The sequence below is a fragment of the Bison bison genome, unplaced genomic scaffold, assembly GCF_000754665.1.
Source record: "Bison bison bison isolate TAMUID 2011002044 unplaced genomic scaffold, Bison_UMD1.0 scf7180017864291, whole genome shotgun sequence".
Classification (NCBI taxonomy): domain Eukaryota; kingdom Metazoa; phylum Chordata; class Mammalia; order Artiodactyla; family Bovidae; genus Bison; species Bison bison.
In genome coordinates, this window is record NW_011494863.1 from 3860565 (window position 1) to 3876733 (window position 16169).

At 42.5% G+C, this 16169-nt stretch overlaps 1 protein-coding gene across 5 annotated transcripts in view; it reads left to right on the forward strand.

Moving 5' to 3' along the window:
• ARHGAP26 (Rho GTPase activating protein 26) overlaps positions 1-16169 on the forward strand; it is a 476468-nt gene that overhangs the window by 151492 nt on the left and 308807 nt on the right. For all 5 annotated transcript variants that reach the window (XM_010850441.1, XM_010850442.1, XM_010850443.1 and 2 more), the window contains 4 exons: positions 1691-1795; positions 3225-3354; positions 5537-5637; positions 12739-12833. In XM_010850441.1, the coding sequence (XP_010848743.1) occupies positions 1691-1795; positions 3225-3354; positions 5537-5637; positions 12739-12833 (431 nt within the window). The remainder of the gene's footprint in view (positions 1-1690; positions 1796-3224; positions 3355-5536; positions 5638-12738; positions 12834-16169) is intronic.

A 16169-nucleotide genomic window follows, 5' to 3' on the forward strand; every position in this document is an offset into this window, starting at 1 on the left:
CTTCTTCTCTATTACTGGAGCTGTTTAGAAGAAAAAGTATGGGCCGTCTTCACAGAAATGGGTTTTACATAGAGGACATACAGAGACTATGGTCATCTTGAGGAAAAGAATTCATTGTTAGTCCTTGGTGACTCTCTGTGGCTTACCCCCCGTTCCTTAATTTAGGTTAGGGATGTATAAATGGTGCCCCTAGATGTGCTTCTAGCTAGAGGACCCAGCAATGCCTGTTGCTTACCTCCTGTGAAGATGTAAGGGAGCAGATGCTCCAGGGACAACGGCAACAGGAAGTCAAGGGACCATGTTGTTATGAGCTGGGCCTTGTCTGACTTTCCAGTGTAAAGCTCTATGATAAAGTGGGCTGGACACGTGGCGTTGCCTGAAGACAGGTCAGTGTACACCCTGGTGTTTACCATTCCTGCCACAGGCAAAATGTAATGGTCTCCTTTACTTTCATCGTTAAGGCTGCTTCTCAGAAAGGGAGAGTTAGGTGAAACAAAGTGAGATTGTGTTTAATAAGTAAAGGTATGTTCATTTAAGGACTAGAAGATTAAACACAACAGTATAAAGTGATGCAACTGTGTCTTGATATAACGTGTTTGAGGCAGGTCTGAGGGAACAACTCAAACGATGTGAGTCAGCTTCGAGCAGTTCACGTTAGATTGGGGGTGGTCTCCAAATGTAGTAGAATTGAGCTTGTGATAGAGTTGAGGTCCTGGTTATTCTAAACTGTGTTCAGGCTTTAATTATAATTCTTTCAGCTTGCGATATGGGACCGAGGCAGGACATGTAGAGCTTGGGAAGGGGCCAGGAGGCGTAACAGCAATGAGGTTCCATATGCGCGATGAGAGGAAAGACGGCAGGACGGCTTGGAGAAGTGAAGGCTGGCAGGGGCTCAGTTAGTTGTTTTAAGTATATGAAGGTCTATTGCAAGAATCATGGTGAACAGATATTTTCACTCTTCACTAAAGACAGGGCTAAACAAGGAATGCCGTTACCTTTTAGCCCAAGGTACTTTAAATGAGAATTTAGGGAAACCATCTTAACTGAACATGTGGGAACATGGGATTATTTTAATAAAGGGATCCAGAGCGTTGACTTTCGGATAATTTACGGCAAGTGCAGAAACACACTTGAACTGGAATCTAATCTTGATGATTTTCTTTGATTTGACTTTGCCTGTTAGGCTGCAGACTCAGGACACACCAGCTTCCTTTTCTCTCTTCTTTGTTGGTTATCAGTATAACCACACCCTTTTGCATGATAACCTGATGTAATGAATTTAATAGGAGACTGAGTAGGACCCCTCATCTTCAGTTTCTGAAGAAGTGGTTTTCTTAGGAGGTGATGAGGCTTACAGGATATGAGCTTGGGTGTTGGTGCCAAGGAGACCTGGTTTCAAATTGTAGCTGCTATGTACTGTGTGTTTTGGGACAAGTTACTTAACCTCTCTGAATCTGCTTCCTTATTGTTAAAATGGAGATAACAACCTATGTAATGAATCCTACTGTTAGGACTATTCAGTGAGATGGGGCATATGAAGTCTCAAGAGCCTGGCACGTAAGAAGAGCTCAGTAAATGATAGTCATTATTATTACCTTGTCATTATATTATGTTCAAAGCAGGGCTGGGAACTCAGATACAGCTCCATAATACCTCTTGAACCTGCTTATATGAGTTCTTCCCTTTACAGCTACTGGCATTCCTACAAGGACTCTTCACTTTCTATCACCATGGTTATGAACTGGCCAAGGACTTCAACGACTTCAAGACACAGTTGACTATCAGCATACAGAACGTGAGTGGGCGAGGGGATGGGCTTCCTTTCCCTTGTTAAGGGAAGGAAGAAACAAAATATGGGTCTGGTTGCGTAGAGATCGCGTAAATGGATGGGAATGCAGATGGGGAGGATGGGTCTTGCTTGGGTTCAAAGGGCAGCAGAGGGCAGTCATCTCCAGGGTGCTTGGTGGTCCCAGAGCTCATCCTCACCTCCGTTATTTCAAAGCTCCGTTATTTCTGTTTGCAGAAGTGCTGCTGCTGATTATGTTTTAAATCTGTAGCACCAGCATCAGGATTTCCTTTGGCAGTGGAAGTCCCAGCCCCACCCAACCCTGCCCGGCCTCCCTTCTGTGCGTCCAGCTGCCTGGCCACTTGAAACACTAGACTGTATATTCAGAAGTAGGGGGTGGGGAACACATGCTGGCCTCCAGCTCAAAGGATGTGTTCTTGTTCTACTCTTGGTGAGGAAATCCAAGTCAGTGTGCCTTACTCCCAATCTCCTTTCCCAGATTGTAAGCAGCAGGGCCTTTGGGTGCACAGAATCCGGCTTAGGCCTCTGATCAGTCACTGGGACTAAACCCCTTTCTTCCCTAATGTGATCACAGTAGTCTGCACTTCGTCTGTCTTTGTCTCTGGTTGATCCTGTGTCCAAATAAACCCAAGTGTGTCCGAGTGGGTTGGACTGTATGCTTTTGGAAGCCCGAGCTCTCATTGTTCCCTGTGGCGCCTCAGAACAGGAAGTTGCAGGGTCTTGGACGAGCTTTCATGAAGTATGGCCTCCCATTGGGCTCTATTTCTCAGAAGACAGGCTCTGAAGCGGAGATTTACACAGAGCAGGTTCCCAGGAGGCAGTGTGGGCAAAAACACCTGTGAGAGAGTTGAGGGCAGCAGGCCCTGCAGAGGGAGAAGTTGAGCTGGAAGGCCTTAGCTGATGCCACAGGCCCCCTGGAGCTGCAATGGTCCCTGGGCTCCCCTGGGTGCTGGTACAGGCTGTTCTGGCGGAGGGGGAACCTTACATGAAGCAGCTGCATTTGAGGAGGAAACTGTCAGCAAACAGCCAGGGTGAGAGCATCTCTGTCCTAAAGGCTGGTGGAGGGCTTGTCCTGCTGTGGGCCCTCTGCCTCTGAGTCGCCGGGACGCTTGCTAGAAACGCATGTTTCTGGGTTGAGAAGTGATGAGTTTATCTTTGGGGGTGAGGACTGGTCAGTTGCATTTCCTGCTGGTTCCCCACGTGATTTTGATGGTCACTAGAATTTGAGAGTCATTCTTGGATAGGGCTTTCAGGCCAAAGTATACTTCAGTAAAGTAAACATTTGCCTTATTTTTTGATAGCTGAACATTCCTCACTTGGTTTTAGATCTAGGATTCTGTAGGTTGATACTCTGAAGTGCTGGAGAAACAAAGAGGGTTTCATTTCTTTGATTTGGATAAAATTCCTTTCATCCTAGACACGAAATCGCTTTGAAGGCACCAGGTCGGAAGTGGAATCCCTGATGAAGAAGATGAAGGAGAATCCCCTTGAGCACAAGACCATCAGTCCTTACACTATGGAAGGGTACCTCTACGTCCAGGAGAAACGTGAGTGCCAGGCCAACCAGCGGCGTGGGTGTACTCATGCCTTTTTTCTCAGGAGCTGGGGGTGTGTCCAGTAGTCCCTGACATGGAACATTTTGGTCAAAGCAGAATGACTTTATAGTTCAGCTTTCTAGGGAAAAGATGCTGTCCACAAGGTCTTGTCTATCTCCTAGTGATATATTGTGTTTTCCGTGTAACTGGAATCCTGTTGCAACCCGGAATTCATAGGCTCTGCGCTGCCACCTCTCCCCGTGGTGGGACTCTACTCTTGAGGTTCCTGTATACCCTCAGTATAGCTTTACATACCACAGCCTTGGCGTAGAGGCCTTGGAGAGGTCTAACTGGCTGGGTTTTATAGTCATATCCTTTGGTAGACCTAATAATAGTTGTTTTTGAGATTTGTTTCAGCAAGGCCTAAAGTACTATGATTTTGGCTCTTTCCTTCTTCACTTCAACTCCTGTCATTCCAGAATGTTATGAAAAGTAGAAATAAAAGCTCACTTCACAAGCCAGGGAGAAGGGCCATTGACTTGCCCATAGGATGTCAAGGAAAGAAATGCTAGGTACTGCTAACCTAGGATTTTCAGTGATGACTCAGATTTATGCTCTGGGCTGTAGCACTCCCAGACTTAATTCATGCATGCAGTACTAGAGATTAAAGAAAGGGCATTATTTTCCTTTAATGGGTAGTTCTTCTTATAGTCTCCTGTCTGGGCACTGTTGATTAGGATTGTCAGATGTCTTCACTCCCAGAAGTTTCCTAAGAAACAAAATACTTACAGTGATTATTCTGTGTAGTGATTGCTCAGAAATTTGCTTGGGCATAAAATTGTTCCCTGGTGACAATGGTGTAGTGATGGGATTGGAGGTTGGAGTATCAGTTGTGATGAGAGTTTTATGTCCCTTATTCTTACAGGTATGAGCTTGTTAAGGCTTGTAAGAAGCAGAAGCTACATATACAGCACTTTGGAAATCTTTGTGCCATCACTGGAGTTTATTCTCTAAGCCACAAAAACACATGAGAATAGTTGCTGTTTTCATTTGTTCTTAATGCTCCAATATAAACGCTCCATTGCTTTTTAAGTGTATTAAGTGATATCCAACACTTGCAATGGGTATTCATACCCTGAAAAATACCTATTAAGTGTCTGCTGAATCTTTTTTCATGTTATCATTATTTTTTAATCATATCTGTTATGCAATCTCTATAAACATCCAGAACTCATATTGATTGAGGTCTTTGCAGGCTAACAGTGCCAATTATGCCTTCTTCCCCTAATAGTACTTTGTTTGAAATAAAGTAATTGGCCAGGCACCAGTAAAATAAGAAACTGTCAGAATTTGTCTTCAGGGCACCTGCCTCTTTCCCGAGGGATAATTTTGAGGGACAAACACTTAGATTACATTTGAGCATTTACATTTACTTCCGTTCCACATGTCTAGTGTCTCTGGGTTTTCTTTGTCTGCTTTTCAGATCTTCTTGAGTTCTGCTGAAGTAAAAATTAGGAATTTGAAAGTAGGTCAGAACCCCTGTATATATCTGTGCACGTGATCACAGCGTAGCTGTGTGGGAAGCATGAAGTCATCGCACCAGATGGGGACGGTGACGGGCATCTTGAGGAGCCTTTCTATGTTCTTGTCCAGTCATCTTACTCCTGTCAGGGGAGAGAAAGGAAGCTTCAGATGGAAATTGATGATGGGAAAATGAATTAATTTCCCCAGAGAACCTCTACTTCCATTGTATTTTAAGACCCATCAGATGCAGCATTTAGTGGGAAAAAGTCTTCCTTGGTCCTTGGGAAAAGTCCTGGGTTAGTTCCACTTCCAGCATGTGAGATTAGATTTCTGCCTGTGGTTGTCTAGCTGGTGTGGAGAATATATTGCCCCTCAGTTCAGTTCAGTTCAGTCGCTCAGTCGTGTCCGACTCTTTGCAACCCCATGAATCGCAGCACGCCAGGCCTCCCTGTCCATCACCAACTCGTGGAGTTCACCCAGACTCAACGTCCATCGAATCAGTGATGCCATCCAGTGATGTCGTCCCCTTCTCCTCCTGCCCCCAATCCCTCCCAGCATATTGCCCCTATAAACAGTTTAAGAATAGGTGAGCATTGTGAGTTACATGTTCTGTGTTGTCCAGTATTCAGTGGACATGTAGAGATGTTTAATGGGGAATATTACTTTGCAGGTCACTTTGGAACTTCGTGGGTGAAGCATTACTGTACATATCAACGGGATTCCAAACAAATCACCATGGTACCATTTGACCAAAAGTCAGGAGGAAAGGGGGTGAGTTCATTTTTAAATTTCATGTTTGATTTACTTGGTTAACATATGATGAGTGTAATGCATGTTTGAAGTAACACCTCCAATGTTCACTGTAATTTTCTTCATTTTTATATAGTAGTTTCAGGGGGGATGGCATCTGAATAAAGTAAATAAATAAGATGATTATTTTTAGTTATAAGCTGTGTTAGAAGCTGTAATTAAGACAGATTCCTGTATTTCACATATATGCAATATTAAGTGTGTTAATATGTTTAGATACTAGAAATCCTTGGATGACCTCATCCTGTGAAACTAATTTTCATCACTTGCATCTGATACCTAGAGGACTGCCAGTTGGCAGTTTAGATGTTCCAGTTATCTATCTATCATTTCAGTTTTCCAGATATCTATTCCAGTTATTTATTGTAACAGAACACTAAAAAATGTAGTGACTTTTAAAACAGCACCAATCATTTTAGTTATTTCTTACAGTTTCTGTGGGTAAGGACTTTGGGGAGCATGTGGGTGAGTGGTTTGGGCTTAGAGTTTCTCAAATGGTTCCAATCAGTTGGTGACTGGAACTGGATCATAAGGGTTTGAAGCAACTCTGGGCTGATCAGATATCTTCCTTTCTCCTGACCTCCTCTTCTCTTCTCTTCCCTCTTTCTCTTTTGCTCTGTATAGTTCCAAGTCCTGTTCTCTGGCTTCTCTATGTGGGCTGGTTTGGGCTTCCTCATAGCATGGCGGCCTCAGGACAGCTAAAGTTTTCAGGAGTGAGTCTTCCAGCAATAAAAGCAGACACTGCATTGCCTTTTAATGATCTAGACTTATGTTGGCCCTGTGTGTTGGTTGAAGCAGTTATGAAAGCCCACCTAAGCTCACCCAGTTGTAGCGGGAGAGGGCAGACCCTGTCTTAGGAGGAACAGCACAGTTGCATTACATTGAGAGCATGTGGGGTGAAAGACGTCCTTGTGGCCATCATTACAAGAGCCAGGCTGCATCTGTGGGGTGACTGCTGCAAGGAGTGCCTTGCCGTGCCCCAGGGTTCACCTTTCCTCTGGGAGCGCTCCATCTGTCTACATTGCCTTTTTGGGTCTGTTCTGTCTTTTCTCTCTGGCTGCACATTACATCTCCTTCTTTTTCCTTTCAGTATTCTATTTATGATGGTCCTCTCTGTGAAATTTTTTTTTAATTTGTTGTGCTCAGGCATTTTGGCCTTTCTGGATTTGCGGATTGCTGTCTTTTAGTAATTTTGGAAAATCCTTTTCAATTATCATTTTGAATTTTCCCCCCCTCCCCATTCTTTCTATTATCTCCTTCTGGAGATATTTAAATACTTTTAATAAAAAGTATTTATATTTTTCATTTCTTTGAATCTCTGGACTGCGTTATGGATAATTTCTCTGGGTCTATCTTTAGTGTAAAGAATTTTTTGCTGTGTCTGACCTGTCGATAAGGTAGTCCTCTGTAAGTATTCCAACTGTGGCCTTCTTTGTGCTGCTTTTTTGTGCCTCCTGTTGGGTTTGCTTGCACGTGTGCAGGCGCTGCAGTGTAGAGGCGGAGAGCACTGGCTCTGAGGTTAGACTGCCCAGGTCAGTGATGTGTGACGCTGTCGTCATTATTGTTAGCTGCTCCCCCAAGCTGCCCCCTTGCTCTCTGCCACTTCCAGTTTCTCTTCCTGACTTTCTTTTTCTTAGGCCACAACACTGGAGTTGGTCAGCATCTCTGTCCTTCCTTGTATGAAAGCATAAAAAAAAAGTCAAGTCACTTTTAATGTTTCTTGTTAGGGGTAAAGTTGACTTATAAATAATCGCAGGAAGATAGACATGTGAAATGATCAAAAATAGAGAAATTATAGAGTTAGAAGAAATAGTAACAATCTCTGTTAATAGGAGTTGCTTATTATCATGAACTGGAAATAGAGTTAGGTCTGCCTTTCTTAGATCAAGTCATAGTTCTTTTCTAATTTCTAGTCCTTCTAGAAATCAACTTCACTGAGTTATTCTCTCACAGTCTTTTGGGACTGTTTATCTGGTGCTTTCCTAAACCTGGAGCGAAGGAACTCTCTTGTATTTTCTCTACTCCTTTCTTGCCACACTTAAAAGTGAAGGGCAGAGACCAATTATGGTGAGTGTTTGGAACTCCTTAGACTTTAGTGAGATAAAAGGAAACACTGAGTTCTTAAGAGGTTTATATGTATTAATGTATATAAACTTCTTGGGACAGAAAATAGAGGCTGACACAGAGGCTGCTCTATTGGGAGCTTGGTATTATATGAAATCATTTTTCTAGTAATAATTACTTATATTTATATTATATTTTACATTTTCTAAAATATTGTCCTTTCTCTTCCTGTTTGATCCATTTTTCCTCCTTTACAAAAGAGGAAATTGAGGATCAGAGAGAGAAAGTGATTTCTAAGGCTATATGATCAGTGAGTACTAAAGCCAGTACTCACACCCTGATTCTGGAGCTGGCGTCTCCTGATTCTGAGGCAAATCAAATAGAATAATAATGTATAAATATAAAATAATAGCTTTTCATGACATCTCTCTGTTTCCTTAGCCTCAGGGTGGAAGAGACATGAAGACTGGCTGTCCAGAGGTCATATCTTCTTAATTTATACAGGAGGAACATGTGATGTCATTGTGTTACATGTTTATACAAAGCTCTCTTAGGAGCTGGAGATAAACTTAAATAAGTGATAGGGCATTTTCTTTTCCTAACATGCTCTTTATCCTTCTCTCCTTCCTTATCCCCTTGCATTTGGGTTATTTTCCTTTGAAAGTACCCGCTTTTCTCTTCATTTCAGTCCAGGAGACGTGAGCAGATTTTCTGCGTCCTCTTGGAGACAGGGCTTGTATGTGGTGAAAGACAGTAGCCCGAGTTCTACCCCGTGAGATGAGGCCCCTCTCTGTGGGAGCCCTGGAATAGCCCAGGGCTGACCCTGTCCCTTCCCTGGCTTGAAACCCTTCATTATGTTCCCACTGCTTGCAGGATACAGACCATAATCTGGATGATCAGGTCCCTGTCTTCCTCAGTCCTCTTTCACTCTTGCTCTTGGATTCCAGACACACCGACTTCCTTTCAGTTCCTCCAGGGCTCCATGGACCCTGACTGTGGGGGCCTCTTCACCTGCTGTTCTCCACCAAGATCCGTGTTCTTGGTTTTATCTCCTATGAATCCTTTGGTCTCAGTTCAAGAAAGCCTTTGCTGACCTTTTTGCCCAGGTTACACCCCCTTAATTTAGGCTTTTGTAGCACAACATGCTTCTTTTTTTGTAGTGTTTGTCATGGTTGTAACTCTTCATTTGTTTGTATAAGTGATCGTTATCTCTCTTCCCCATTTTTTAAAACCATGATACTTGAACAGATTGTCTTTATAGATTTTTCCTGGTATGTTATGGTCATTTTTGGAACAAAGTCTTATATTCCTCTTATTTCTGCTTATATTTGCCAGTTTTGTATAGATCTCTGTTTTCTCCTATTTCTCAGGGACACCTCCCCCTAACCCAGAGAAGGAAATGGCAACCCACTCGAGTAGTCTTGCCTGGAGAATCCCATGGACAGAGGAGCCTGGCAGGCTACTGTCCATGGGGTCACCAGAGTCGGACACGACTTAGCAACTAAACCACCCTCCCCCTAAACTTTCCAAGTGGGAAGCAGTCCAACACCATTAAATCAGAAATAGAGTTAGATATTAACATGGTCAGAAGTACATATGCTTGTGCATTTATGGTCATACATTTACGCATTGCAGAAGGAGCAGTTCTCAATCTGAGAAGTTAATCTTTGCCATTCAGTAAGACAATAGTGTAAGACTTGTGAATGTAGACTGTCTCTTCCTAGATCTTCTGTGTTTTATGTGCTATTTTGATATTAGTGGGTGATTAAGTTTTACCATATGCAGTCACATTTCCTATTATTCAACAGACTAGGCAAGTTTGTTAATTTCCCCCTAGTTTAGGAAGAAACATTGGCAGATACAGGAGAAAAAGGAACCCTAAAAAATTCCTATGTGACAGGAAGAGAAGAAATCAGGGGCAGAAACCTCTATGTTTCTAAGCAGTAAATTAGTGCTGTGCTGTGTGACAAAACTGTTGCATTCCATTTGTACAATGGAATACTACCCAGTAGTTCAAAGAAAAAAGTTCCTTTGTTTTGTACCATGGATTTAAAAAATTGCTTGCATTGTTTTAATGTTAATTTTTATTTTTTATTGAGATATAGTTGATTTCTAATACTACCTATGTTTCAGGTATAAAACAGTGATTCACAATTTTTTACAGTTATACTCCATTTATAGTTATAAAATATTGATATATTCCCTGTGCTGTACAATATATCCTTGTAACTTATTTATTTTGTACATAGTAATTTGTATCTCTTAATCCCTTACCCCTATCTTGCTACTCCCTCCTTCCCTCTTCCCACTGGTTTGTTCTGTATATCTGTGAGTCTGTTTCTTTCTTGTTCTATTCAAATGTGTTTCATTTTTTAGCTTTCACAGATTTATTTGTCTTTCTCTGATTTACTTTATTAAGCGTAATACCCTCCAAGTTCATCCATGTTGTTGCAAATGGCAGAGTTTAATTCTCTTTTATGAGTAGTATTCTGTTGTATGTGTGTGTGTCTATATGTGTGTCATACACACACACCCCACTTCTGTTATTTAAAAAAAAAAAATATATGGGAATTTTTTTGGCTGTAGTAGGTCTTTGTTGCTGTACGCAGGCTTTCTCTAGTTGTGAAGAGCGGGGACACTCTAGTTGCAGCAGTGGTGGCTTCTCTTGTTTTGGTGCACAGGCTTCTAGGAGTGCAGGCTTCAATAGTTGTGGGCTCAGTAGTTGTGGCTCATGGGCTCTAGAACCCTGGCTTAGTAGTTGTGGTGCTTGGGCTTAGTTGTTCCACAGCATGAGGGGTCTACCCTGACCAGGGACCAAACCAGTGTCCCCTACATTGCAAGGCGGATTCTTAACCACTGAACTACCAGGGAAGCCCTGTACCACTTCTTTATCCATTCATCTGTTGAGGGACACTTAGGTTGCTTTCATATCTTGACAATTGTAAATAATGCTTCTAAGAACACTGGGGTATGTGCATCTTTTTGAATTAGTGTTTTGTTTTCTTTTGGATGTACGTACACCCAGGAGTGGGATTGCTGGGTCATATGGTAGTTCTATTTTTAGTTGGTTGAAAAACCTCCATACTGTATTTCACAGTGGCTACACCAATTTACATTCCCACCAACAGTGTACAAGGGTTCCCTTTTCCCTACATCCTCACATCCTCACTAACATTTATTATTTGTGGTCTTTTTGATAATAGTCATTTTGATAGGAGTAGGATGATATCTCACTGTGATTTTGACTTGTGTTTCTCTGATGTTTAGTCATGTTTAGCAGCTTTTCATGTGTCTATTGGCCATCTGCATTTCCTCTTTGGAAAAATATCTGTCTAAGTCTTCTCCTCATTTTTTAGTTGAGGTGTTAGCTTTTTTGTTGTTGACTTGTATGTGTTGTTTATATATTTTGGGTATTACCCCCTTGTTGATCATATCATTTGTAAAAAGAAATAAACCCTTGATTTACATAGCATGAGTGACTAGCAAATGAATTACGCTGAATGAAAGAAGTCTGGCATAAAAGGGCATTCCATTTGTATACAGTTACAGAGCATTCAAACTAATTTGTAGTGGCAGAACAGATTCAGTGTTTGCCTGGGAATGGACTGGGTGGAGGGCTGATGGATTACAAAGGGACTCACAAGGAAACTTGTGGGCTGATGGAAATGTTCATTACCTTGATTATGTTGATGATTTCATGGATGTATACAGATGTCAAAACTCATAAGTTGTTTACTTAAACATGTGCAATATATTATACATTAAAAATTATACTCAAGATCCCCTGGAGAAGGGAATGGCTACCCATTCCAGTATCTTGCCTAGAGAATTCCATGGACAGAGGAGCCTGGAAGGCTACTGTTCATAGGGTCACAATGAGTCAGACCTGACTGAGTGATAGGATGGATAAACAACAAGGTCCTATTGTATATCACAGGGATCTATAGTCAGTATCCTTGATAAACCATAATGGAAAAGAACTGAAAAAGAATGTGTATGCAAATAACTGAGTGACTTTGCTGTACAGCAGAAATTAACACAACATTGTAAATCAAGTATACTTCAATAAGAAAGTACATACTTTAAATATGCTGCTGCTGCTGCTAAGTCGATTCAGTCGTGTCCAACTCTGTGCGACCCCAGAGACGGCAGCCCACCAGGCTTCCCCGTCCCTGGGATTCTCCAGGCAAGAACACTGGAGTGGGTTGCCATTTCCTTCTCCAATGCATGAAAGTGAAAAGTGAAAGTGAAGTCGCTCAGTCGTGTCCGATTCTAGCGACCCCATGGACTGCAGCCCACCAGGCTCCTCCGTCCATGGGATTTTCCAGGAAGAAGTACTGGAATGGGGTGCCATTGAAAAAGCTGTTAAAACATATTCATTGCACACCTACTCTGTTCCAGGGACTGTTTGGTCTCTGGGGACCCGAGGGCAAGCAAAAAATAGGCTTAGTACGTGCCCTCAGGGAACTTGCAGCCTAATGAGGAGAGAGACATTATTTGAATCATCCTTTGGGCAGCAGCAGATCTCAGCTGTGATCAGTGCTATGAGGGAAGGAGCGGGGTACATGGTGCTATGTGAGCATGTCTGGTGTATTTGCAGGAATGTTTTTAGTGAGAAGTGACCATTGAACCAAGATCATAGAAGTTCAGAATTGGAAGGAGGACCTCAAGGTCGTCTTGTTTCAACTCTTATCAAACCTGCAGATTAAACTTATTTAAAACAATACCAACAAGAGTTTAATCTAGCATGTGTTGCTGCTATATATACCATCATAATCTATCAATACTCAGATGCTGGGCTCCAAGTAAAACATGGCTCACAGATTTTATCTGCATGAGGCTCTGGCCTGAGGAAGTTGGTGACCAACCTCCTGTGGTCCTGAATACTCAGGTCTTAGAAGATGAAATGATCACTCCTGTTTATGTGGCATCTTTGTCCAGGAGAGGAGCATGGCCCGAGTTCTGGCCTCATTTTGACTGTCTGTGTCTTCCCAACAGGGAGAAGATGAATCAGTCACCCTCAAATCCTGCACACGGCGGAAAACAGACTCCATTGAGAAGAGATTTTGCTTTGACGTCGAAGCAGTAGACAGGTGAGCAGTTGTCACACTTTTTCTCAGAAACAAATATTGCTGAATTTGAATTTCTTACCTTTCCCATCTAGTCAGAACATTCTGGTTTTTTACCCCCTCTTTCCCATCTCCATTCCTCCATTTAAAATAGAGGCCAATTGCTCGTTTGTAGGAATCAGTATCTCTACCCCTGTGCTTTACATTTGGCACTGAGGCCCTGGTTGGTTTTCTTTTAATGTCAGGGCTTCCTTCTTAAGAATGTGTGTTAGGTCTCAGGAGGGTGAATTTATGTTTAAAGAGATCTAATTAGCACAATTGTATCAACTATATGAGATTTTTTACTTAGAATTTTTATGAAATGATTCAAAAGGAGTTAGGTAAAGGGAAAAGTAGAAGTTCTACTCAATTCAAAAAGGGGCTTTTAGTTACAGCATTTTGCTTACCATTGTGTGTATGCACCCAAGAAAGAAAACACCCCACTTGTGAAATCAGTCTTTGGAGAGGAAGCTCTGTGTTGTGTTCCTCGAGATTTATAGAATCTCATTAAGTTGTACCATTTCATGATGTTAAGCTCGTTTGACAGCATTCCAGTTCTTTGAGACACTTTACTTGGCAACAGGTTAATTCTTTGAATGAACGCCATGAGTTAAGCTCATTTAAGCTGTCTATTCAAGATCAGCAGTGCTAGCACAAAGATGCTTAGATCTCAGCATGATTCTCTTGTCATGCTGTTTAATTTCTCCCCTTTATTAAAAAAAAAAAAAGAAAAAGGTACACATTTTGTCAGGCCAGTACTTCTACCTTCCCTGAGACATTTGCCTGTGGCCACTTCATGACAGCTCTAAAGGATCTGGAGCGAGGGTACCACCTGGCGTGTTCTGCTCCGTGTGCCGCCAGGGGGTGAAATGCCTTCCTGTGGAGCGATGTGTGCCTGCAGTGTGGCCCCTGAGGCTGATAGCGTGCCTGTGGAGAGAGTATGCCCATGTAGCCTAAATTGGACATTTGTGGAAACCAACCATGTCTCATTAGCAGTCTAGTTACTATACTTTTGGCTCTCAAGTCAGGAAACCCAGATCTAAATTTTGACTTAGTAAAATTTTGCTTAGTAGCCATATGACTTTGGGCAAGTCACTTAATCTTTAGAGGCCTTGATTTCCTTCTCTGGAAAATGAAGATGGTTATAATACCTAGTTCCTGGAATGGTTAGGATTCAAGAAGATAAGGCATATAAAATGCTTGGCAGAGTAGCAAATAATAAATGTTCATCAATGAGTTGTTATTAGTTATTAATTAGCATGTCCCTCATGGTTATCTGACTTGATATTTCAAAAACTAGCATCTAAATGCAGAGGAATAAATATAATTTGTAAAGAAAAGTGAGTACCATAGTTGTTTGCTGTGTGTGGGTTGTGAGGGGAAGGGAATGGAGAAGGGCTGTATGGAGGAGTAGGTTGAATTGGGGTAGCAAAGGGGGATTGTGAAAAGTACACCGCAAACTAAGATTATTCTTGACTTTAAACAAATCCTACATCTGGATGCTTTGAGCCCTTGTAGGCATCTCTCTTCTCTATTACAAGTTTGGAATTTGTAAGAATTCATATTTGTTGACGTCCATGAAAAATGGATTAGTGGATGTGTTTGTGTGGAAATGGAGCCCTGTTGTGTGATCCTGGTCAGCTGAATAGTTCCCAGAGATGGTGATCTATATGTAGGGCTCCTTGAACAAGGGCATGCCCTGCATTGCAGCTCTTGTTATTTTGGAAATGAGGTCAGTGACACTTTCTGAAGCTGAGTCATTTTCTTCTTCAGAAGTTTCCCAGAAGTTGTGAAGAGTTGCTTTTTAGGCAATTAAAACTCACCATGGTTCCTCCATCTCATTTCCACCCTTGCCAACACTTCCTACCACCTTCCCCCTGTGTTAGGCCAGAAAAGCTTTGCACATCTCAATTATAAGCCGAGAGCAAATGTGTCACATTCAACATACTGAGTGTATTTGGGAAGTCCATTTCTTTTAAGTCATCGCCTCTGGTTTCCTTGGCGTGACATGGAGAGGTTTCAGTTGTGGTTCAGAATGAGGCTGCTGAATCTCCTCTTAATAAACAGGAAGGGAGTAGAGGGTTCTGTTGTATTATTTGTGTTTTTAATGTTCAGTGTATTGTGATGCTGTTCTGCCTGGGGAGAGCCTGCCCAATTCAGGGCAGGCCGGTTTTTGGAGTCATCTGAGGGCTGAACCTGGGGAGTACCACTGACATGTGGACTCCTGGTCCACAGCCACGCTGCCTCCACTGGCCCCAGCACCCCAGGAGGCAATATTCCTCTGCCTGAACCATCCAGGGCCAGGAACCAGGCCCCTAGGGACTGCTCTCACAGCTTAGCACCTGTGAAGTTATTCAAACTAGCCAGTCCTAAACAGTTGACCTGGCCCTGCCTTGCCTTTGGTGCAGAAACTCTAACAAAGGTCAGAGTCCGGACTCTCCTCTCCAGCCACTTCTGCCTCCTGGATGATGCTGGTGTTTTCCCACGTGGTCTATGTGGTGTTCCAGGCATCCTGTTTCTAGCACCCTTGAATATAAGAAAAGTGGTTTACTGGAGTCCCTTCTGTCTCCTCTTGTGGTTGCACTTGACTGGCCATCACCTGAAAGAACACAGGACATCCATGAGCCACCTTCTCTCCATTTTCTACACAGGTCGTCATCTTTGGTCTCAAAGATGAGGTTACCATTGGCACTATTTTCTTTAGCATCTTTCTGCATTTTCCCCCCACATCCAGGAAGAAACAGGTGAGAGGGAAAGGCATTTGCATGTGCTCAGGGGAGGCATCCCTGAGAACTCTGCATAGAGTCCTGTTCTCTGGAAGACGCCTGCACCCCTCTTTTTCCACCAGTGTGCTTTAGCAAGGCAGGGATGCTGCTAGCTGTCCTGCTGTCTTTGCAACCTTCCACAGACTTCTTGGCTTCTGCCTGCTGAGTTGGAGAAGCAAAGGGGTGAAATGCAAGTTTAGCACCTAGGAAATGTGAAAGTCAGTGAGGGAATGGTTACCTTTAGCAGCATGAGGTTTTAGAATGTTCCCAGAGTATGTAGCACAGATTAACATTTATGTAGTAGCTATTAATGTTTTATTCTATGAAGATATTACTGCATGCTAAAGTGTGACTTATTTGACTTAGAATATGTGAAGTTGTGGGGTTTGAAGATTGACTACTTTTATCCTTTAGGCTCAGCGCTGATATTTCATGTCATTGTGTAGCTGAAACTGTAGCCTTTAGGAAGTGATGTTCTAGGAGGTGAGTGTTGTGAGTTGAAGATACCAGTGTCTCTTACTGTGTGGTGAGAACCGCCCACTCTCAACATCCGCAG